Source organism: Nannobrachium achirus, assembly GCF_963921795.1.
Source record: "Nannobrachium achirus genome assembly, chromosome: 9".
In the NCBI taxonomy this organism is placed as follows: Eukaryota; Metazoa; Chordata; class Actinopteri; order Myctophiformes; family Myctophidae; genus Nannobrachium; species Nannobrachium achirus.
This window is the reverse complement of record NC_137818.1, coordinates 26,917,034-26,943,033: the sequence shown is the minus strand read 5'-3', so window position 1 is coordinate 26,943,033 and position 26,000 is coordinate 26,917,034. Positions and strand designations below refer to the sequence as shown.

The window sequence follows — 26,000 nt, the reverse complement described above, 5'->3', positions numbered from 1 at the left end:
TCCTACTACCTTAATATTTACAAAACAAAATACACAAACTACCTATGTCCTAGATATACTATATAAAGGGAGGGAAAGCCTGGCATATCATGGCCCATCTGAAACCACAAGTATCCTGGTGTTGATATGTATGTTTGGGTTTCTGTTGTTTCATACTATGGCAGTGAGAAGTCATCTGTTTTGAGGTATATTATGCTTGCCGGTGTAGACTCAGCTTTCACACTCCATGTCACGTTTCCCAAATACGTAATCTGAGCAGAAAAATTCATCTGTTCATCATAAAGTGCTATATTTTAAATGAAAAATAAAAAAATGAAAAATAAATAGCAGAACGTCTGAACTGCTATTGTTCTTGTAAAAAAAAAGAAAGAAAAAAAAAGAGCCATCTAAAAGCATAAGTTTAAAAAAGTATTTAATTTACTCTCCCAAGGGTGTAACATTTCTAGAAGCCCTAAACCCTGTGCTTGGAGGGAAATACACCCCAAAGCAGAATCCATATCTTGAATAATCGATGTATTTATTTAGTGTACATGAACAAGTCTACCCCAAGAGTTAACGTGTGAGTTAAACGGCACCTTTTAGATCGGCTCCATTGACAATGAATCAAGTGAGAATAGTTCAACGAACCAATCCGTGGGCCAGGGCTCTGTAACCTGGGTGATATGGCAGTATGCTTAAATATGTGATTGTTTGAGCGTGACAGCTCAAACAAACAACTATAGGTCCACAACGATAGATTATGCTTTAACTCACTGTCAATGTAGCACCGCATTTTGACTTCAAGCAGAGTTGTTCATGATCACAATTATTAACTGAATTACCCAAGAAAGATCATAAGCAATGAATTCCGTTCTAGAGAGGATAACAATGTACTGTACATAATATCACCACTGCAAGGGCAGTGAGTTCCACCTCAGTTCCAGTTTTGCCCTCTCTCCCCGTCCTTCACTATGTCCCTTCCAACAAGGACTATTGCTACATTTGAAAGGACAGTACACTGTACCTAGCCCTCGGACTGCATCCCTGTCCCATGGAGATAACCACTTGCAAGCAACACTTCATCTCATCTCCCCATTTCACCAAGCATGGCTATTTAGTCTCCATGAAAAATCCCCTTTAGTGAAAACCTACCCATATCACTCTCCTACATACACCTTTATGGAGTGCATTCAGCATGAGAACCTACATTGGCTCTTGATTGCTTACAATGGGGTAAGCCCGCCCCTTCAAAAACAGATCTACTATTAGCAATAATAAAGATAATAGTAATAAGTAATAATACTCTTTCCTAAACTCACCCTCCACAATTTAGCAAAATTAAAAAACTAGGTTTGTCCAGTTTGGCTAGGAGCTCGCATTCTACATCCCTCTACCCTGTCACTACGCTGCAGATTGAGCTGTGTTTTTGGAGTGTGAGGTTTGGTTTGCAGTTGGGAATAAAAAGTCGGAAGAGAGCAGGGTCAGGGGAGCAGCCTCAGATCTCTCTGTTTATGGAGGGAGTTAGTATGAGAAGACTCATGATGTCAGTTGGTATCTGTCTGTAGGTCCGTTTTTCTTCGATGGTTGTGGCATTGTACAGTACATGTGTGTGTGGAGGGGTTCCATTTGTTCAGCTCATGTGTTTTCTTCTTCTTTGCACTTGATATCTTGCCTGTGTTGTTTCATGGTAGTGGGTTACTTGGTGTATTAGTAAAAGGAATGTCTGTCGCCATGTGTATGGGTGATATGCGTGTGTGGGATTCTACGATGTGTGTATGTGTGTGTGTGTGTGTGTGTGTGTGTGTGTGTGTGTGTGTGTGTGTGTGTGTGTGTGTGCGCGCACGCACGCGTGGTGTGTGACGCTGCTGCTCAGCTCAGCTCACTCAGTCAATAGCTTGATCTCGTTGGCGAGGAGGGTGTTGAAGTTGTAGGCGGGGTCGGGGAGGCCGGGGAGCCCGGAGAGGTCGGGCAGAGAGGGGGCCATGACGTCGCGCGGGGAGGACTGCGAGGGCTCGGCCAGCTCCGGGTCACTCTCGCTGGAGGTGGAGCCCACGCTCATGTTGCACGCGCCCTCGGGAAGCGGGCCCCCGCCGATGATGCCGGTGGGCACGGGGCACACCTCGGGCTCGCTGCTGGTCTCGCTGGTGGTCTCGCTGGTGTTGGACACCACGGAGAGCAGGGACATCTTGCGGGTGAGGCGGCTGGGCAGCAGCGACAGGGCGTAGTCGGCCACGATGCCCGCCACGTCCATGCCGCAGGCCTGGTCGAAGGCGATGAAGCCCACGTTGGCGTTGGCCTCGCACACCACGAAGGAGCCGTCGTTGAGCTGCAGCAGGTCGATGCCGCACACGTCCATGCCCAGGATGTTGGACACCTGCGTGGCCAGCTGCTTGGCCTCCTCCGTCAGCGGGCACATCATGCCAACACCACCTTGACACCACAGAGAACAGGGTGAGCACATCATGCCAACACCACCTAGACACACCATGGGCACACACTTACTTAAGTCTCTGTGTTGTGTAGTTCACTGATTCCCAAACACTGGGTCACTTGCAATTATCTTTCGAAAATAAATAGAATAAAAATCTAAGAAATTCCACAAATGTTTAAGAAGAACTCGTTGCTGCGTTGTGAGCTTGTAGATCCGCTATTTTCACTAGTTTGGATCCCGGGCAAAGATCTAATCTCTCTTTTGGGTCTCGAAACGTTTGGGAACCACTGGTGTAGTTGATTCTGTGTCTATAAAAGCATGTCAACAATTCATTTCCACTCAGGTCCTTTAATAATAAATAGCATATTGGCATTGGCAGCCGAGAGTGAGCGCCTATGAATATTCATGACATAACAAGCCGTGTCATGATGGCACATGACAACATTTTCATGCACCGACAATTCCTGGCACTGAATCCAATGACCATCAGATTGTAAGATCCAACCGGAAACACTGGTAATGTCACAGCACATGACACCTGTTACATAAAAGAAGAACGCACTGGTGAGTGTTGGCCCCAATATGTCGCAGTGGATTACTGCCTCACATAGCCTGAACGCTGCACACGCCTCCTCAATGTTAGTTCAGCTTGTCATCAACAGGATTGCAGTATCCTATTTAATGTCTCAGGGTTTATTAGGGATACGTTTCAATTCAGTTGTCTCTGCTTGTCAAATAGTTTTTGGAAACACAACAAAACTTTCTAGCAATTGTTTTTCTTCTCTCCAATTTAGGTGTTGGAAATTCCCCTGATGTTCGTATAGTGCAGGTCTGACCAGGCTGTGGGAGTCGCTAGTGCAGCAACACTGCACGCACACACACACACACACACACACACACACACACACACACACACACACACACACACACACACAGGGGGGTTGCACCAAATTCTGGGCCCTGGGTACAAGGATTCACTACGGGCCCCCCATGAATGTTCTTCATAGGGGGAACTGGGAAAGCATTATTACGTAATTATTTTGTGCTTTAACTATTGAAAAATAGCAGATATACAAGCTCACAAAGCGGCACCGAGTGCCGCGTTGCGAGCTTGTAGATCTGCTATTTTAGAAAAATCGTGAAAATTTGTGCAAGTCTTTGAATATTTCAGATCTTTCTAAGGTTTTTTGAAAACCCTATGTTTCTATGTCAGTGGTGCTCAAACGTTTTCATGTGAAGGACCCCCAAAATGATATGTATTTGGCCACAGACCCCCATCTCAAAATATTTAGTTCCAGGGACCCCCCAGAAGCTAAATTTGAGTTACAAATGTTCGCTTAAAAAATACATATATTCAAAGATTTGCACACATTTTCACGACTTTTCAAAAATAGCAGATCCACAAGCTCGCAGCTCTGCACTCGGAGATCTGCTATTTTTCAATAGCTAAAGTACAAAATAATTAAGGCCCCTCCACCTTGGGCCCTAGTAACTCAGTCCCACTTTTCCCCCACTTGTGACGCCCCTGCACACACACCCTGTCGAACACCTGTCTCCACAGAGGGGGGCAGGAACTTTACCGCTGCGCTACCCAGAAGCCCAATCAAAAATGCTCTTGATTAATGATATGTGTGTATATGACACTGGTGCAGTCTTTCCAAAGTCCAAACAAATTTCTTTATCACTTAGAACCATCAATAGCGACCCCATTTATGCCTTGAATTAGAAGGTGATCTGTACAGCATCTAGACAACTTACCTGGACAGGGAAATATGCAAATGAATGCATGTTAGTAAAAACACACAGCACGCAGTATTACTTTGGGTTATGTCTTAGGAATAGAGGGCCAAGGTGTTATTTTCACATCATATGATTTTCATCTGGTCTCTGCTTGTTCCAACTGATTGTGCTGGTTCTTGTTCACATCTAGCGTTCAGGCCGCTACGTCACACTTCCGATCTGACTGACTGATATGCACATACATGCAGATCTCTTCCCTTTTATGCTATTGGGAAGGTGGGTCCTCCACATCTGCTGTTTGCCTCTACCTACCCAGGGAGCAGTTGGACTCTACCTACCCAGGGAGCAGTTGCTTTGCATGCGGCCGTCGGTGGAGCAGCGCAGCATGGAGCCGATGACGCGGCCGCCTACCAGCACCACGCGCACATCTCGCCCGTGAGACTCCTTGACGTACTCCTGGAACAGGTAGGGGGCGTCGTGGCGGATCAGGTGGCACAGGTCTGCCAAGTGGTGCTTGTCCCTGGCCAGGAACACGGCCTTACCTGGAGAAGTCATCATAACATGTAGATTCTGCTTCTTTTACAAACACTTTAAGACCTGTTAAGACCTGAGGCCTCTTCTAAATCCTAACAGTTTTCTGAAAGACAAGTATGTTGCTATATGAGTGGTGCTCAAACAAGCTTGTATACAGTAAGGCTGGGCGATATTAGGAAAACCTTCGATATTCGATAACGTTGTTGGAGACCACAATATCGATATTACTCACAATATTAGTAAAAACAAGTGCATTATATCGTTTTTAATGTTTTTTCTGCTTTAGGTCCACTGCCTGCCTAACCCAGATAATGAATACCATATCCATGCAGGCACACTGCACAGTACACATAGAATAAAGAAATGAAATGCTTTATTTCCATTTTCCAACAATGGTTTTATTGAAATAACCACACCAGGTTATAGATGGACTGCTTTTTTGCATGTGCTACGTGCATGCATAGTGTGTCTGTTAATTAATTTGACACATACACCAATACCTCATTTCAAGCCTTCTTATTCTTCTTTGTCGATATGTATACCTTGCATGTTGATACCTCGATATCAGCCTTAGTATACAGCAAACTTTCATTTGAGTGATACATACAACTGAAAGATGATTGATGAAGAGATGATTGTGAGGAAGAGAGATAGTTCAGGCTTTCTATTTATTAGGCCCATAAAGTCTTTTTGATTTGAACTGAAGTGATAAACAGAACATTTCAGTGTTTTGTAAGCAACTCTAGAACCGAATGCTCTTTAGTTTGCTTCCTGGCAATTCATTACTATTTAGCACTACGTTGATTGTTTTATTTTTCCTGTTACACCCCATCAATGAGCATATTTCACAAATGGTGTAAAAAAAAAAAAAACAGCAACAATAGAACAAGCTATGTTCTGGCCCTCAAATGACCTCCACTGTCTGAAGTTATATAATATAACAAAATGTTCACCTGACACCTAGCTGTGTATGCTGACAAAGGCGCCCCCTGAGATAACCATGTAATTTCCCATCAGTTCCCATTCCTTCACAGGACGACTCCTATTCTCTGGGGGCACAGAATGCCTCTCGCTGTGTTAATTAGCACTGCTTGGCTCTGGCTGCTAGGTGTCATGTCCCCTGACCCTCGTTACAGCATTAAGGAACACCACGTGAGTGCAGTATGCAGTGTGTCTGCGAGTGCACACATTTGGTTAATACGCAATAACATGATGCGGCTAGCTGTCTCCTTGACCGGTCAGTGGTCACATCATGAATGGAGCAGCAGCCATAACATGACACCTTGGGGCACCGCAGGGATATCGTGAGCAAGGAACTGAATGCTAGTGCACTCTGAAAATATATCAGTAGTACAAGCCAACCACTACTTGGCAAAAGAACAACTGTCAAAAATCATTGTTATTTGAAGCCTGTCTAATTGTGCCAAGATGTAAACACAGGAGTTCCTTTAGTTGGAGGGCTACTCACTAGCTGGACTATAGCCAATGATAACGGTCAACCACAGTGAGGAGGAAAACAATCCCACCAATCTCCATAAAAAGGGGTCAAGTTGACCTGACCAACGGCTACTTTCCTTAACAATGCCTTGTGATGACGGCCATGGCTAGCCAAAGTCCATTGTTAGCCACTCCACACAAAGGCAGAACCGGCGGAGTGTCCATGACTGAATAGAAAAGGCTTCATGGGTCAGCAGACCCCCAGTCAATCTCCAGGAAATGTGACATCAGCAATGGCAAAGGCTCTGGCTTCCCAGGCTAGCCCAACGTGAATGGGGGGAGCCGAAATAACAAAACTAGGTCAATTAGCATTAGTGAATGAAAAAAAAAAGATTATCCTAGCAGCTGAAACTGAAGCGCGAGGCTGTACAGTAATAAAGCGCCGCTAAGCTGCTAATGCTGATATGCTGTGTTTGTGTGCTTGTTGCAACACTACCGTCCTAATCATTTAACACCCCGCTGAAGAATTCCCTATGAGGACGGCCCGGGACTGTGGCGCCGTGTGCAGAAGGGTTAGAGAGGCTTTGGCACTTTTCTCCGTGGGTTTTCTCTTTTCTTGACGTGTGGTGCAGTGGGCGGTAGATGGACTGGTGGACGCTCTCACCTCTGTGGCCACGTGCGTTCTTCACCACCACTGGGTAGCCCAGCGGCTCCGCTTCGTCAATCATCTTACGGAAGTTCTCGTGGCCTCCTGTGAAATGTGTGCACATACACATGCGCACAACACGGTTGCACACACACACACAACACACAAGACATACGGTACGTACACAAATCCCACAAATGTACACACACAAAATGTATACACACATACATAGTACATACACACAAACATAGACAGACAGAAATACATTAGGAATTGCCCCAATTCGATTCCACGTATCACACATCCCAGCTGACTGTACTGAGGGGAGAGGGGGGGATAATATATATGGTTTGTTACCATGGAAACAGTGCTAACTGAAAACAGCAAGACGACAGAGAGAGGGACGTGGTTTTGGATGAAGATGGCTACTAGAATGCTCATCCTGGGCTTTACAGTTGGAAGCCTGCTGGTTCATGTGATTGCCACTCGTCTGCTGGTAGAGGTCATGTTTAATTTGAAACAGATGACCACCTCTGCCATCAGCTCACCACAGCAGCAGTCAGTTGTATAGCAACAGATTTGTTTTGGCTTCGGGTTTTGTTGTGGCCCCCGACAGAATATCGGAAAAATGGTCTGTTCGCGTAAAGTTGCAATGTCGTAAGGGGAATTAAGAGAATTAATAACATTCTATCTGCCTCCAGAGAGAGGGTTGGCAAGGGACTGCCTCTCTCTCTTTCTCACACTCCCTGTCTTTCCCTCCCTCCCTCTCTCTCTCTCTCTCTCTCTCTCTTTCTCTCTCCTCCTCCTCTGTATTTGACTGTCTGGGCTTCCCAGGCGTCCAACCAGATGTGAGATGACCCCTGCCACATGACTTCTCCAAGAAGCACACGTCCACAAGAGCTTTTAAAGCGAGGGAGAAAGGGAGAAGGCGGAGAGAGCAAAAGGGAGAGAGAAAGAGCATAGAAAAAAAATTACAGAGCCTGGTCACGTCATGAGCTGCTGTGTGTGTTTTTTTGTATGTGTGTGTGCACGTATGTTTGTGTGGAGGGATGTGGGGAGCGGGAGGGAGAGGGAGGCTATCTTTTATTTTCAAACCCACGAGAGGGGGACAGAGGGAGGGGAGGGCCCCTGTTACATAAGCGCTTCTGCCGCTCTGCATGCGCAGCGTGGCCTAGTGTGCACTGTGAAGAGACGGGTGGAATTTAGGGCAAATCCTCCCCTCCCTCGTCATCTCTCTCTCTCTCTCTCTCTCTCTCTCTCTCTCTCTCTCTCTCTCTCTCATACCTCCTCTTTCTTTTCTGTTGCCACTGACACCACGTCACTGGACTGAACAGTTGTTTTGTCTTTTAAAAAAGGGGGGAAAAACAGCCAAACAAGTAGTGTATGTGGTTTGGTTTACCCTAACCCAGGGTTGGGGGGTGTTCATTTGCCTTCAGCGCCTTCAGTTGCAATCCATTTCAACCAAAGCTGCACAGAACTACACATCTTCAGAGAGCTGTGCTGATGGATCAGGGGTTAAATACCATTCTAATGATAAGGATTGTACTGTATGTTTTTTCAGGGAACATATGGAAAGACAAATATGCCATGTTCTCCATCTCTCTCTCTCTCTCTCTCTCTCTCTCTCTGTTTTGATAAGCCGTACAGGATAAATGATTGGCTAGATTGGCTGTTGGCTTGTTGATTTGTGTCATAAGAGTATGCAGGCTCAAGGGATGTACATTAACCACTGTGACTGATAAGCCACACACGTAAAAATAAAAACAATGACAAACACACATTACACACAACACTGAAAGCAGATAAACACATAACATTGTTGTAAAACACAATCACTGTTGCTGTACGTGTCAAGTTTGACACAACAGACACTCATTCTTCTTACCATACACAAATACTGATATCGTTAAAAAATGGCAACAAAGGATGGATCAATCTTAGGTCAGTTGGAGGTAATTGGAAACCCAAATTTATAATTCATTGTACAACTGGGTCGCTCACCAAAACAGATTTTCGTTTTTAGATGGGAGAGTGTAGAGAGACAGGAAATCAAATCAAAGAGGACAGACACGTAAGACAAGACCGGGGGCCCTTCTCAGTACTTTTAACATCTCCTCGCTCCTCCAACGTCCAGTCGTGACCGAGGTATCAATCGGGTTCCACCTTCTTGAAGGACTGACGTATCAATTCTTAATTTGCTTGTCGAGGAAACGAGTAGAGGGGAGCCCCACCGAGGAGCTTGGAGCAAGGACACAAGTGGATCCTTTGCGGAATTTGTTTGTCAGAACAAGTTAAGTATGAACTGAAATCTGTTTAGTTATTGGATACTTAATTATTGGTCTGCTTAGGTTATGGGATCTATGGGATCTTTGTACAATTTACAGAGGAATCCCCACACTCCAGTCTGATGTAGTAGTAGTTTAGTTAGTTGTTGCAAGTTTTACTAGACTGCAGGTTTGTTGTATTTCAAAACTGTTAATTTCTTTCTTTATTTTTTGTATTCTCATATGGGGATTCTCAACCCCCTCAGTTCCACTTCATAAATTGCACCCTCATTATAAACATTTCAGTGTGTGAAATGAATTAACCATACATATATCGAAACCAATAAAATGGTCAATTGGTCTAGCAATAACAGAAAATTACAGCAAACAATACATTACATCACATTATCTGTGGAAAAAAAAGAAAAAAAAAACACAATACGATACGGCCAGTATGTAAGCAAATGTTGCTTTAAAATGACAGTTCACTGAGCAAGGATGTCTCATTTGACAAATCGATTCCTCCGTCCTCGCATATCATCATTGCGTGGGAGGAGCTAAGACACGAGGAAGAGACGCAAGTGGGGGGCACAAGGATGGACGAATAAGTATTGAGAAGAACCCTGGGCGTCGAATTTGAATTTGGGTCCTCACAACTAAGAAGAAGCTGTTGACTAGCTGGCTGAGCCACCGGCAGGCACCCCCAAAACTCAACTGAATATGAACTGACATACATGACGCTTTGCACTTTTCACTAGAAAATCGTCTACTTTCGGGGAGCAACACAGTCGTACATCAAAGTGTAAATTATGCTTAAGCCTGGAGGTACAACCACGCCATCATTGATAGGGAATTTTGGCACTGGCCCCTTTGAGTAAATGTGCCTATTTTGTTAAGAAAAACACATGGCAGGTGTTTGTCTTACCGTAGGAGAAAGTGTCAGGTAGAGGCACCCCGTGTCCGGCCAGCTCCTGGAAGGTCCAGAACTTGTTGACGCAGTTGAGGATGGCCTGTGGCCGGTTGACCAACCGACAGCCCATCTTCTCAAAGTGGCGCAGCACGGTGATGTCACTGTCCGACTGCACCCAGGGCGTGGGCACCCGCACCACCGCCACCTGCGGGTAGGCAGTCACCACCTCCTTCTCCACCCGCAGGCCTGAGGGTGGGGATAAGGGATGTGAAGGGAGGCAGATGGGAGATAAAGGGAGCAAAAAGGAAGAGGTGATTAAGATTAAAAGCCTTTAATTGCCGGTGTGTTGTGCAGATGCTGCTGGTAAAGCAACCATAAGTAGAAAGGAAGGTGTACAGCACCTGTGGAGCACGACACCTTCACTCTCTGGACATCATTTTCTACTTTGTTTAGAATTTGTAGGAACAAAATTGGTTGATCACTAACCTAAAACTACTTTCACAGGAAACATATGATGTTTGGTTGATGCTTCTAACATCTAACAACAGCACTAATGGTTACATTGTATTTACCAGTTGAAAGTTACCAACTCTGACTGGGATTTATTTTTTAAGGGCCAAAATTCCTCCATCAATTTTCTGGCTTTCTCTGGTGGTGTTGTTTGACTGACTGACTGACTGACTGACTGACTGACTGACTGATTGATTGATTACTATATTAGTCAGAAATGTAAAGAGCATGAGGTACAGTCAGACAATTAGGCTTAAAGGAAAACACAAAGAAGTCCTGGGGACTTGTTTCCATTATGGTCCTATGTAGTCAAATCATCAACAACAAATACAAAACACTATCAGCTATATTTTCGTCCATGCCTTACCCCTTATCCTGAATCTTCAAATAGCCAATCTACATCGAGACATTGTGAGCTTGTAGATCAGCTATTTGAAATGTTTAAAAAATGTTCTAAATAGTAAAAAATGGCAAAAGAGTTTAGGGATAAGGGTTAGGGCATGGATGAAAATAGGGCCCTATATGTATTATGTACAAAGGAGAAGTCCCATATTCCTACAGCATAAAGTGTTGAACTGAAATACTACTGCAGACTACTGTCCTTCAATATTGGAGTGTTGGTTGACTTTGCAGTTTGCACAGTTTGTTAGTGCTTTGCACGTGTTGTTGTGAGTGTTGTGTAACTTGTGTTGTGTTGTCATCTATAGTATACAGTATGTCTTGTAAATTGTTGTGTTTTATATGTGGTGCCTTAACAAGAACCACTTCATATATGTCTTGCATACTGCCAATAAAGTGATTGGGAGTTCAGAATGTAGCCTAGCCTTGTTGCCAGAGGAGTTGGCACTGGCTGTGCCATAGGGACCTGCCCTGTGGCACGGCCAACTGCCAACTGCTCCAGGCTGCCGGGCCAAGGCTCAGCCTCCCTGAGTCACAGAACAAGATCTCTGGTAATGTACTTACAGAAAACTAAACAGCACTTTGTCTCAATGTAGGCCAGCGGGATACAGAGACACCCCAGGGAGATGCAATTACTTAGTCACACATTAACACAACAGGGAGAACAGTGTCACTCAAGTGTGTGTGTGTGTGTGCGTGTGTGTGTGTGTGCGTGTGTGTGTGTGTGTGTGTGTGTGTGTGTGTGTGTGTGTGTGTGTGTGTGTGTGTGTGTGTGCGTGTGTGTGTATGTATATATATATACTTTATGTATGTGTGTGTGTGTGTGTGTGTGTGTGTGTGCGCGTGCGTGTGTGTGTGTGTGTGTGTGTGTGTGTGTGTGTGTGTGTGTGTGTGTGTGTGTGTGTGTGTGTGTGTTTGTGTGTGTGTGTGTGTGTGTGTGTGAATATATACAGTATATATATATATATTCTCCATGCTATCTTTGTCCCATTGTTTCTCTTCCAGTATTTATCACCAAGAAGACAAACAAAAACTAAAGAGCAGCTGGACAAGAAAAGAAGGAAACGTTGATGTAAAATACAAGTAAGTGAAAAACATTCAATGTATTAATCACTTAATGGATGCCGAGAGTCTGCTAATCTGTACCCATCATATCATAAAAATGGGTCTGTGCACAGCATCTCCAGCCAGCCAATAATGCCCATGGCATGGAGACAAGGAAAACACCATGATATAGTATATAAGGATACAACAAAGTGATGAAAACATTGACAGAATCTGTAAGTCTTGTTATCCTATTGACCAAATTGTGTAGTAAACACTTCAGTGTGATAACTGGGTGTGATTGTGTACCACAACAAAAGAACAAGTCAGGCTCTAATAATGGTGCGGCTTCCTTGTGGATGTTGTTGTGGAAATAAAATATTTCCTCTGTGAGAGAATGAAGAATTGCAACTAAATGTCTTTATTTGATACAACAGATGACAATAATGTGATGAAAAGAGGTAACATGTCAAGACTCCGACCTCCCTTTGGTCCAACCACCTTAACCCTAACCCTAACCTCAGTGAAATTATGCCTAAACCTAACCCTAACCTCAGTAAAACTGACGCTGGTGAGTAGCTAACCTGCTGCCGCTAAGTTGGACTATGGAGAGGTCGGAGTCATGAACAGTCCCCATGAAAAGAGGGTAATGTATTGGAATGAGAATAGACATTTCAAACGGACAGTGTCCAGTTGCCTCGGAAGGCAAGGAGAGTTTGACACCGAACTCAGTGTTGGTAAACACTTACATAAAGAGTTCCAGGAGGATGAAAGGTTAACCCCATGGATACTGGTCTAACCTAACGCGGACCTTCTATGCTGCCCGGCGGATCTCGCCGGGTCCTCCGGCGTCTTGAAATGCCGTGGAGGGTGACATGACTCCTGCTGCTGTCTGCTTTGAGCAAATGAGGAAGTGATCCGCGGTGGAAAACAAGTGATAAATCATAGCGATTTTATAATTATAATGGATAAGCCTAAACAAACCAGTTCACATGAACAATACTGATGTAAAATAAGATATCTGAACGGCTACATTTATTTATACAATTAAAATGTCATGAACCAGCACAGTTATAGGGGGGCTTGCCTAGGCTCTGAACGCCAAAATAAGCCTGGGTTTCCGAGGCTACATGGATACAAACGTATTCAGACGACCCTGATGCAGTATTTTGACTAAGCTGTTCTCCTTTACCAGTAAACACTAATGCTAATGCTCCTTATCTTCCTTGTTTATGTTCCCTGCTAGGGAATCCCATTCAGACATAACCAAAACAATGTGTAGTTATGATAGCAATAATTCAGAATCCAGTCATAGTGATACAGTATAAGGTAATACTCATTACTCAATGAGAGGAATAATGAATGAATAACTAGAAAGATGCAAATGGTAATTGCAAGTGTGGTAGCCTATTTATTCTCTGGATAGCCAGATTTTCATGGGCAACTTGACCAATACTCAAGCTTGCACCACTCCCCCATTGACTCAATTGACTTAATCTGTAAAAAAACCATTCACAAAAAAGGTTTATCTAGAATAAATGAAGTTTCCCCAGGACTACAGTGTGTTGCCCCTAAATTTAATTCCATTACAGATGTCATATTGATAACGTCAGTCTTGTCCAAATGTGGAGGGACGGTGAGATGGTGGATCTGAGATTATGAATTCACTAAATGGGAAAAACATTCTCACAAAAAATATATATTGAAAAATTATCACAGACTGGCTTGCTTTGCCTACTTGCATCATGCACAAGGCATTTGGCACCTACTGATCCAGTGGTGTGCGAGATTAACCGCGCCACACAGGCAGACAGACAGACACACCCTCCTCTAGACAGCTCGCCTGCGCTAGGAGGCCGATAACGGCTGGTTACTTATCTGCCAACTAGACCAATGGCATACCCACATACCAGCTTGTGGCTGCTGTTAATCCCCTCCAAAATTGATAACAAAAAGACCCAGAGATATATACAGTAGATGGAGAGGGGAAAACACTGCATTCTAAACAGGGAGCTAGCCTGACAGCTCACCAGGAGAGACAGATGGGGTGGTGATGGAACCCGAGGAGAGAGAGAGAGAGAGAGAGAGAGAGAGAGAGAGAGAGAGAGATGGGGGGTAATATATGGAGGGGAGGGGGTTGGAAGAGGGGGATGCTGGCTGTCACTGACGCAGCACTTCAGCTCCACCGTGACCTTCTTTCCAGCCATCTTAAGATCTCCACGCTCACAACAGCGACAGCACCGACAGCCCTGGTCGCTGGGGGTCATGGGCAGCTTGATGGCCGATGCATATGGAATGAGGAGAGACGGGAAGCCTGCTGCTGACGCTCCGCGCTCTACTCTCTCTCACACTCTATCAAGAAGCCGCCTGTGGGTGGGGCGCAGCATTTTCCTCTAATAGACTGAGCTGCGGCTGCACCATCATGGCTAAAAATGATAATACTGTAATGCCATTCATTTTGCCAGAAGCTGTGATCATGACTTCCAAACGCAATGTTCTGACGCGATGGTTTGGACATTGCTTCTCGGTATAGCTGACATGCCCCTAATGGTGGAAACTCAAACTCCTATTTTATCATACACAATTCATACAGTATACAAGTTGTCTTTGTGCACATTCATATAAAAGAGGGAACAGAAGAACGCATACAAGTGTCAGGTATATGTGGTGAGAGGAGGAAAAGAGAATGGGGGGGGGGGGGGTTGATGAGTGGGAAGATTGCAGCATGTACTGTATGTCTGTGAAGGCACGAAGCGACAGCCCTGCCTGCCACCCTTCCCTCCCTTGCTCCTCTTCCTTTTCTGCCTCTCCCCTTTCAATCACAGTATTCAATCAGTAAGATTCACTGTCCTTTCAGAGGTCACGGCACACAGCTACAATTGTGTGGCTTATTGAGTGATCAGCAAGCGGCGCTACGGTGGGAAGTGTCAGAAGGGAGAGGCGGATCCGCAGGCTTTTGACAGACAGTATTCAGTGTCCACGGTGCTTGTCGCCGTTTCCAAGGGAACCAAACAGAAGCCAATAGGAGCACTGGTGGATGAATTAGCCCTATTCATTTGTTCCGGGTGTTGGCTTGCACACTGTACTGTCTGTCATGTGACCATTTCAAAACATTCAGAGAAACACTCATGACCGATCCAGTCTGTGCAGCGAACAAAAGGCGAGCCAGGGGCTTTGGTGTGATAATGTACAGATTTAGTGTGACTGTCTGGCAAAGCCGTTTCACCATTAGAAGTATTATAATTATTGTTTGCTGCATATTGTTTTCCTTTTGCACTGCTGTCTGGTCACTTTTTCATTTGTGTATCTTATATCTTCTGAAAAGCACAGGCAAAAAAATGCTAAATGAATAAACTTTTACTTTCCATTTACATACTTATGGCTTAGTATACATGGTTAGATTTGTCTTATTTTCACAAGGGCAGGCTTTACACTTCTCAAAGTGGGGTCCGGGTGCCCCCAGGGGTCCTTGGGGGGGTTCCAGGGGGTCCCCAGGCAAAATAAATATCAATTTGGGGGTCCCTGACACAAAAGCATTTGAGAACCCCTGCTTTACACCCTCACAGGTCAATGAACAATGAGTGTTTAGTACAGTATACAGTATAGTATTGCTGTCCAGTGGAAACCTTGTATGTCCAAAACCAAGGAAATAATGGAAAAAAGAAACATGTCATTATACGAGAAGATATAATAAAAAGAAAAAGTGAAAATAGCAGATCTACTAACTCACAAGTTGCGATACAAACATGAGCTTGTAGATTTGCCATTCTCCCTACTTTAGCATGACACTTGTCATACAACAAAGAATAAAAGGGGGCATTCATTCATTTATTAAATACATAAAGCAACGTGTGTTATTTTCATTCCACCTGACAGAGCTATCCGGCTACATAACTGCTGAGTGCAGGGGAGTCCTGCTCCACTTTAACATACTGTGCATTCCAGATCGTGACATCACAGTGCTGGTGGTGTCGCTGCTGCCGACACATCCATTGCCAACATTTGGTGGGTTATGCCAACCTTGGATGGCATCTCAGTCTGGGCTATCCTGGGAAGGTAACAGCCAGGGTACTATTCCCTCTGTCCAGTCCCTGTGCCAATATTTTCAAAATAAATCAGCATAATGGCAAATAAAGATTTTTTTTAACAGTTGTACTAGTCAAGGTGTTGATGTAATTTGGTTCTACAATTTACAGCACACAGCCTGTCAATGTTCTAACATTGACCATAACACTAAAATACATATTCACATTTAAAGAAAAATTCCCTCACATATCCCTGCAGTACCCCTGTGTAACTGTGCTCTAGACTTTTAGAATAGGAACATTAAAGGAGTAGTTCACCCCCAAAATGACTTTTTTCTATTGATTACTCATGCCATGGAGACTTGAGTTCAATAATATATTTTTGTATTTGTCGCATTCCTAAGACAAAAATGTGATTAGTAAATTTACCCCCAATGATTCCGTATGGGGACCCAAATGCATGGTCCTGGATGGGGACCCGAATGCATGACCCTGGATGGGGACCCGAATGCATGGCACTGGATGGGGAAACCGTCAAGGTAAGTTTACTATAATACATTTTTATCTTAGGAATGCGACAAAAAATATTATTGAACTCAAGTCTCAATGGTGTGAGTAATCAATAGAAAAGAAAGTCATTTTGGGGGTCTTGCATCTGGGTGAAATGTTCCAGCCCACCATCACGGACACCAGGGTTACAATCCGCCGCGGTGCATCCAGCTTGGCCGGGCGCTCCAATGAATGAACCCAGGCGGGGAGAGCTACAGGTTGGTCAGGGCACCTGCTGTTCAGCGGGCAGCAGAAGTTTTGGAGGATGGCATGTTCCTCTGCACGCGTTACATCCTCTCAGTGAAATTCCTCACTGTTAGTTGAACTGAAGTGTCTGGTGACTTCATGGTATCGGAGGAAACACGTGCTCATCTAAACCGGTGACAGGGACGACACACGTGTGGAGAAACGTGGCGAATTGGCATAATGACTACGTTGGGAGAAATGGGGGAAAGGGAAAGAAAGGAACGGAGAGGGAACATCAGCTAACATTGACTGTTTGGACACGTTTTGTTTGGCACTGCATTGATTAGTTGTGCTTTAAGTTTTGCTATTTGTGTTGTGATGTGACGCTTATGAGAGTTGACTGCTTTTCGACACTTTATGTATATATTCTTCTTTTTTCACTGTACACAACAGTACTTTTTTTTCCTTTTTCTTTTCATACTTCTCTGTAACCTTGTAACCTTAAACTGCTTTGCTGCCTCTGGGTGACTGATTTTCCCCTGTGGGATAATAAAGGTATCTATCTAGCTGAAGATAACTTCTCACCAATGGAGAGCCTAACTGTGCATGTGTGTACTACACACATGTAAAAGATCAAGCAGATGAGACCCCCGTGACCAAATAGGCATGGATTGCCTTTTGCAAGGCACATGTGAACACTGTTGGTCACACACATAAACATGTCATTCAAGAATCTGCAAATAGGACAGGTGCAGTTATAGGTGTAGGCCTTAGGCTCAACATTTATAGGCTACTGTGTAGTAGTGTGTACATACTGTATATATTTTCAACAACTATTGTGTGTAATCTTGAGAAGCCAGGGCATATCAGTCAGGGCCTCCCTTTCCCTGCATGAGTAATTCAGTAATTCCTTCTTCTGTAAAGACTTACGTATGCAGTAATCATTATGTTTACTAATTATAATGTGTAACATAATAATAATGGGCCACTAATATTACATGATAGAAACAAACTAAAAAAGTTCATCCTTACACTTCACAGAAATGAAGAGAAATATGCAATCCTTTTATCGTGAGCTATACGGGTAATCATGTCATACCACTAAGTATGAAGTTAAAGGCATGCGGTTTGAATCTAGCAATCATACATTGGATGCTTTCCTTTTGGGCTGATGCAACAATGAAAGAAAATTGCAGAGGGCAAATGCACGCGTGCGCTATGTCACATACAGTACAAGGCAGCCTCCTTTTGGTCAGTTTATATCCAGGTCTCTGGAAAATGACCATCAAATGGCAAAATGTAAATACTTAGCCAACAAAGGAGAAATAAAAAGTGATGCTGAACAGGTGAGTGTGATCAGGCCAGCACTCTGACACTCGCTTCTTCACACATCTGGCCATATCAGCATTTACAGTGGTGAATTTGCAGCTTATTAGTAAAGTATAGATTATTTTCATCAAACATATAATTTTCCAAACTAGCCCTTACCCGTTCAAAGATATGAGCTCCAAAATGATGTGCAGTGTGTGGGTTATGGGATGTGCACTGTGCACACAGTATATGAGGGATGGAAAGTAACTTTAACTGGTGCTTGCATGATGTAGGAGCATCAATGTAAGAAACCCGTTTCGTTTAATGGCTACAGAGATACTGTCCCCCCCCCCCCCCAGCCCGCCCGCCCACCCGCCTGCACACACACCCGCCTGCCTGCACACACACACACACACACACACACACACACACACACACACACACACACACACACACACACACACACACACACACACACACAGAGCTGGTTAAACATTTTGCCTCATGCTAGATGCAGAATAGATGTGCCTCATGCTAGATGCAGAATAGATAGTAGATACACCAGATATGAGCTCCAAAATGATGTGCAGTGTGTGGGTTATGGGATGTGCACTGTGCACACAGTATATGAGGGATGGAAAGTAACTTTAACTGGTGCTTGCATGATGTAGGAGCATCAATGTAAGAAACCCGTTTCGTTTAATGGCTACAGAGATACTGTCCCGTTCCCCCCCCCCCCCCCCCCCAGCCCGCCCGCCCACCCGCCTGCACACACACCCGCCTGCCTGCACACACACACACACACACACACACACACACACACACACACACACACACACACACATAGCTGGTTAAACATTTTGCCTCATGCTAGATGCAGAATAGATGTGCCTCATGCTAGATGAAGAATAGATAGTAGATACACCATAAAAATGCTAATATACAGCATACGATTTGTGAAAGTGACAAACGGGCTTCACAGTTATGTCAGGTGTGTTCATATGCTAATGGTGATGCGATTTCAGATCAATTGCTCCAGCCACCGAGGAGAAACGCTGTTTCAGACAGACAGACAGACAGACAGACAGACAGACACTCAGACATTCGCAAAATTATAGTATAGATGTCTGAGTGTCTGTCTGTCTGAAACAGCGTTTCTCCTCAGTGGCTGGAGCAATTGATCTGAAATCGCATCACCATTAGCATATGAACACACCTAACATAACTGTGAAGCCCGTTTGTCACTTTCACAAATCATATGCTGTATATTAGCATTTTTATGGTGTATCTATATCTATTCTGCATCTAGCATGAGGCTTATCTATTCTGCATCTAGCATGAGGCAACATGTTTAACCAGCTGGTGTGTGTGTGTGTGTGTGTGTGTGTGTGTGTGTGTGTGTGTGTGTGTGTGTGTGTGTGTGTGTGTGTGTGTGTGTGTGTGTGTGTGCAGGGGGGGGGGGGGGGTAAGGGCTAGTTTTATTTTATTTACACTTACAGTATCTCTCTTTGGGGGTTAGAATTTGTCTATCTATAGCCTCTTTGGGAAACATCATAAATGCAAATGTCCTCTTCCAGTCAAATGACAGAAGTCCACTGACTTGTGTACTGTATATGGGTCGTTACAGAGATGCTACAGATGGTAAGTCTAAGTTACTTTGCTTATATCACAAGATAGAATAAATAAATGCAGCCCAGTTAAATGTTATACAAGAGTACCGGTATAACATTCCACATCTAGGTGGCCTTGTTGACCAAAGATGGAGTACTCTTGAATACATTCATATATCCCAAAACTAAAAATCTAGACAGTGTGTGTATCTAATGTATTACCATTTGGAATTACATTTATACCCTTGCCAAAAAAGCTGAGAAATGTTACAATCAATTTCCTTGCCGAAATAACCCTTACTTTTTGGAAGCTATGGACACATTTACAGCCATGCTTTAAGATACAAACTCGCCAATCATGCAGACGTAAGAAATGGCTCATCAAATCAAAATGTAATAGAACAGACTACAGAGATGCCTCCACCCTATGGCTGTTGTTGCAAATACATTCATACTATGCTCACATGTCTGATTGATGGAATATTAACGAGCTGGGCACAGCTTAATGTTCCTGTGCTCTGTTCCAAGTGACACAAATATGTGACATGTATCATCCTCAGGTTAAAAGTGTGCCCACTGGCACCCACCAGGAACATAAAAGAATCTGACAACGATTCATATCCTGTACTTGTGCTCATATGTTTCTCAGCACACATCATGGGATGTGAAATGCCAATAGCATAGGCATTGATATGAGTGTGTTTGGCCTTTTGTTGTGCGAGAGACCATGTTAGGTAATCCAAACACTTTGGGTTGTGTGCGTGTGGCCAATTCAAGGACATGGTGAGACCATTAACTTCTTTAGTGAAGAATGTGGGCCTCAGCCTGTGATTGTGTGAACACTGAATCATTCACTACTAAAGCCTAATTTTAAACCAGAATACAAAGCAAACCACTAAAACATTTTGGCTAATGCATGTTAATCCATTCCCGAAATCAATGTCCACATATTTTTTTTATCGGGCATTTTTTGCCCGATAAAAATGATAAGAATCTCAGAAATAGATATATTTACCAGACGACAGAAATTTACCAGCATTTGGCTTGTGATAATTTCTCCCTGTGCAGATCAAATATCCAAGGATTATATGTAGATTGTACCAGTATACAGAACACAGAACACAACAACACTCAGACATTAGCTGTAAATCCACAAGAGATGTGCAAACCCTAACCCTAACCCAAATCCTTGATTGATAACAGAACAGAACTTTAGCACCTTTAGACACCTTCAGATGGACAGGTGCATCAGAGAAGACCATGGGCTGACTAATATTGAAGAAAGAAACACATTCAGGATGTGAACTACGAGACAGAGATAAAATAAATTAATAGGCTATGGATGCACACACACTCACACCAATACAATGATTAGAAACATGCTATGATGTGGCCATTTTTTCAAGAAAGAAATGTAGGCCTACAGAAAGCAAGTGGATGAACCCACCATCTTCCACGGACCTAAGCCAATTGGTTTTGACCAATTTACTTCCCTTCACTCCCCTCCTGTATCCACTGTGGACCTGGACCTGCTCTGTATCTGTTGTTATGTGTGGCCCAAACAACACCACAACTTATATTTAAACTAAATTATATGAATTATTTCGATACCAACAAACCCATTCTCCTATACTACTACAGTACAATTTGTCTGTCCATTTAGACCCGGAAGATTATTTTATTTTTTTATTCAAATCTGTTTTTCAGAACACTTAGGTCAGGATTTAGAATCATAAACTTCAAGATGCAATTCTTTACATTATCTGCTCATGAAGGAGAAACTAAGCTCAACCTATACTGAAGGGGTTGACACACTTTAAGTAAATAAAACATTCAGGCAAGTGGACTTTGCTTTCCGGTTGCCTGGCGGGTCTTCATTAAATATTATTTATTCATGAAAGAACAAATAATGCTTCCATTTTACAAGCAGAAGTTGCGCTCATTCAGACTTTCAAAGTGACTGTCGCCACTCTGCAGTTATCGATTGGATTTAACATTCACTTGATTTACATTTTGGGCAAGTGGGCATGACCTTTGGTCATGTAGAAGTTGACCTGTACTTGCCCAAAGGGCATCATGTGCCCTGTGAAACCTTAGTGTCAACCCCTGAATATACTGCATTATATCCTCCATCTGACAAGTCAAGACCACCAGGCTGCACAATAAAAATGTACTAACTGAAGCTGTCCATCAGCTTTGTACTAGGGCTGCAACTCTAAATGATTATCTTAGGAATTGTTCTATTCATTACTTCATAGACTTTGCATACGAAAATAATGAAATAAATTGATTAGTCTGATTAACTGCCTACTTAAAGCCCTAAAGGGTATTTAGGACAGCCGTATTATTAGCCTTACTGAAAGAGATGTTTATCGGTGCCAGTACATTATTTGCAATTTAAAGTAGATAAAAATGGTACAGAGTACTGTACATGGATATGGTGTAAATTACATATGGAGGATTCCTAACTGGATAAGGTGTAACAATTGGCATCTGATTATCAGTTCTCCAGACACTCCACAGTTGCCTCAAATAACAACAAAAGTTAGAACTACACCCACACACGTGATAAGCAGTTATTCTTTTTAACTGCTGTCTTCAGTTCCCACGTGGTGAGCCTCATGTGCGTTCAAACTGTCCACTGACTGTTAATCTGTAATGTCACAGCTAAGGACTCCATCCTGGTCAAGTCAGGATTAAAAGCTGCCTGGATAGCCAACCAGCAACGCTCCATTTGTGTCACCTGTTATACTAGATACTTGTCTACCTACCGGTACCTGGATATGTAAGCCAGTGTTCTCTTTCACGCCCCTCTAGTATTATCTTTCTCATACACTGATGTCTTACATGGAAATATGCAACAAAAAATGTACAAAACAACTAAAATGTTTGTCCTAGCTGGGGCATGACACAATAAAAAATTCATAAACTGCTATCTTTTCCTCTTTGGCTTAAACTGTATTGCTGGCTCTTGAACCCATGTTTGGACTTCTAAGTGATAGCATTGGGCAGAAGCTCTGGCAAACGTGGACTGTCTGGGAGGGAGGAAAATTTGAGCTTTCTTAATTTTGGAAGTCCTGGCCAATTTCACCACTGCACAGCAATGCGACAGCCCCCAACCACCCCTTCAGCCTCAGGCCAGACCAGCAGACTATACTGGCTATGTGTTAATTGAGACTTAACCATCTCCCAAGGAGTGACAATGGCCCCCCGACACTCCTCTAACAAATTCCATGTGAGTCTACTTGTCAAGCGTCCCTAGTATTATCATCAACACACCAAAGCTTCCTAAAACATAGTTTCATAACAACCCCACAAACAACGTTCTTTCTATAAAGCAGCACCCCAAATTGACAATGAAAACCTGGAGAGCGCAATTACAAATTGGTCATGTGGCAGATGCTTCTATCCAGAGCAACTTAACAAAGTGCAAGGTGAAGTAAGACATAAGTTGTAGTGCAATGAACAATTTTGTCAAACACATTACCTGCACTAGTAGGTGATTGTGGAAGTGCTAAGACTACAATGATGTGCAACAAGGTAACCAACTTAACTTAACTATAGTCAGGGTTCCCTTACATTTTTACCAATTCATTTCCAAAACTTTTCCAAAACTTTTCCAGAATATTTAACCGAATTTCCAGGACTATATAACAATAATTCAGCTCAATAACAGGTCGCTTACTCCTATGCGCAATGCCCAAAGACAGGTAGTGTATGCCAGTGGTTCTCAACCTTTTCAGGCCGTGGCCCCCGAAATAATCATATTTGAACTGGGGACCCCCCCACCCTGACGAGCACTAAGAGTTGAGGAATTTTGTATAACACGGTTCGATTGCGTTGCGAGGCGTTGTGAGCATGTAGATCGGCTATTTTCACAATTTCTGCCTCTAATATTTGACAATTTGGCCCATGTTTAATTTGGCATTTCAGAGGTATAAACAAAATCAATAACCAAAGACAATGCATAGCTATTTTTTCCAAGACCTTCCAGGACCCTTGATAAATTCCAAAACTTTTCCAGTACTGGAAACATATTTTTCTAATTTAAAAATATTTCCAGGAATTTCATGACCGTGGGAATCCTGTATAGTTGTTTGACCCATGCCTGGATTTGGGCTTATGTCTCCCATATGAAACCATTACCAAACATCTACCACTCATCCCAAGGAGAATCCTCCCATGAACGTAGATATTAGGCTTCTGGGCCCCAGGCAGGACTACACTGCTAGCATCTGTGTAATAACACTGTAACACAGCATGCATCTATCAGGGTAACTGGAATAAGCAACATACCTAGCATCAATGTAATAACATAAGTTATTATTATCTATCTAGCAAGAAGTGCTGCAGACACAAAGCTAAGCAGTGTCTGACAGCATCGAGGGATGGTAAGGATTATAATGGTATGCTGGCTAGAGGAAGTAGGTTGGAAATGATACAAGTTGCATCAAAAACCATACCCCTAAAACACACTAACAGTAACACTATTGTCCATATTCTATTAGAAAGACATGCACCATGCAGTAGAGTAGGCTATAATTGTGTATCGTAAGAGGCTGTGTGAGGCTGTGTGTTCACAGTCACTGAATAAAAGAAAAATACAAAATAAAAAGAATATAGCCATCTACAAATAGCATTGATGCTCAATCGTGGCTCATCTTGCGCCTGACATTGTTAACTATTCATTGTACTCGCCTCCCGCACCATACAGCATGCTGTACTGTACAATCAGTACTAAGCTACTCAGTACTGACTGAATCTCCAGGCGGTCTAGCTGGAAAGTGGGTTAGGCGGTCACCGTCACACTGCTAGCCCACTCTCCACTGCTACACTGCAGCTACATAACAATACCGTTAGCAGCAGCTAGCATCTGACTGTGGGCATCGCAGGTTGTAGCTACAATGTTGTTTAGACTCCCCTTCCCTACACAACACACAGACAAACCCCCAAAAGTTATGCCGCAGCAACCGATCAGAGGCGTAATTTCAGAAAGATATATTGGGTGGCGAAAAATAAGTTACCACTTGTAAGCTCCATTTCTAAATTAGCGAAAATAGTGGATCTACAAGCTCTCGACGCGTCGCTTGGCGACTCGTTGAGAGCTTGTAGATCCACTATTTTCGCTATTTGTTTTGGGGGGCGAAAAGAGAAAATGTATGAAATCAGAATTATCTGCAAAAAACAATTCAGAATAGGGGGCAAATATGCATAAAATAACTGAATACGAGGTCAAATGTGGACACTATGGGGTGGGTGGCCATTGCCATCCCCCGATGACCCACATGACGCCCCTGGTAGCAGCAGCAACGCGTTGTTTTCCAGTGAGCATGATAATTATTAATGATTTCATGGATCCAGACGGATACTTGCCCAGCTGCCCGTCGCTGATAGTGAGCACGATCTCATCCATGAGCAGAGAGCGGAATTCTACGTCCTCTTCGGTGCAGCGCTGCTTCAGAGCCCGGAGGATCTGGACCTGGGGATACTCCTGGTGGATCCGCCGGTCAGTCACGAACCAGACCCGGGAACACATTTCGGATGTGAACTTTGGAGGCGCCGAGTAGCGGGGAGGGAAAAAAGAAAGTAAATAAAAGAAAGAAAATCACAGCTGTGGCGCGTGAGGGGGCGGTGGATCGTGTAGCGCAGGGATGGATGGATGCTGTGCTCACACAATGGAGTACAGCCAGACGAACAGAACAGGCGGCTCTGGCTCTGTGCGGGTTACCCGCTAGAAGGACCGTGCTAGCGAGTTCCGTTCGTCCTGCTGTTTGCCTTCATCTGCAGTCCTTCGAGATCCCGTCCTCAGACACCAGACTATCGATCACTTCGATGCCGACTAAAACCGGTCCTCCCCCTATTACTAGGACTAAAAAACCCCGAGATGCTGCACTATTTGCCCGCGAAGGGCAAACAAAGCTCCCAGCCTCTATACTGCGCTCTATTCTCCGGCACGGCGGGTCGAGACCACCAGCATACACGCCACGAAATAGTGATCTAAAAAAAAAGTGAATCACAATGAAACCCCCCCCGCCGCGGCCGACCGTCCACTGGGCTCCGTTCGTTTGGCTGCTATCCACGAGGTATCGGTGCTGAAAAGTGCACGCTAATTTCTAAGCCCTGCGTTTTTCCTTCCCCGTTTACAACTCTACGCCTCCGCGTTCCCGTTCAGTCAGCGCGGACCTCCAATGATAATAGCGGTTCTGCAGCGGCGTCGACCAATTGCAACTTATAAAGCCATGAAAACACTCGTGCGCCCTCCGCGTCTTCCAATGGAACGGTTGGAAGGTGTGGATGACCCGTGGCCGCGCGAGCCAATGGCGACGGCTTAACGGCTAGTTGGAGGGACGAGCGGAGTTTTAATACATCATGGACATGGACACAGATCCACGGCACGCACCACCGGAGAGCGCGCGGAAGCTGGG

The 26,000-nt window shown here is 43.9% G+C and overlaps 1 protein-coding gene across 1 annotated transcript; it reads right to left on the bottom strand.

The window, feature by feature from the left end:
- Positions 1–1,858: 1,858 nt before the first annotated feature.
- On the bottom strand, positions 1,859–25,111 carry rimkla (ribosomal modification protein rimK-like family member A; the record flags this gene model as incomplete). The annotated part of the gene is made up of 5 exons (XM_080733480.1): positions 1,859–2,409; positions 4,489–4,692; positions 6,786–6,872; positions 9,957–10,187; positions 24,949–25,111. The coding sequence occupies 5 exons, from the start codon at positions 25,109–25,111 to the stop codon at positions 1,859–1,861; spliced, it is 1,236 nt and encodes a 411-aa protein (XP_080589606.1).
- Between the last annotated feature and the right edge of the window lie 889 nt (positions 25,112–26,000).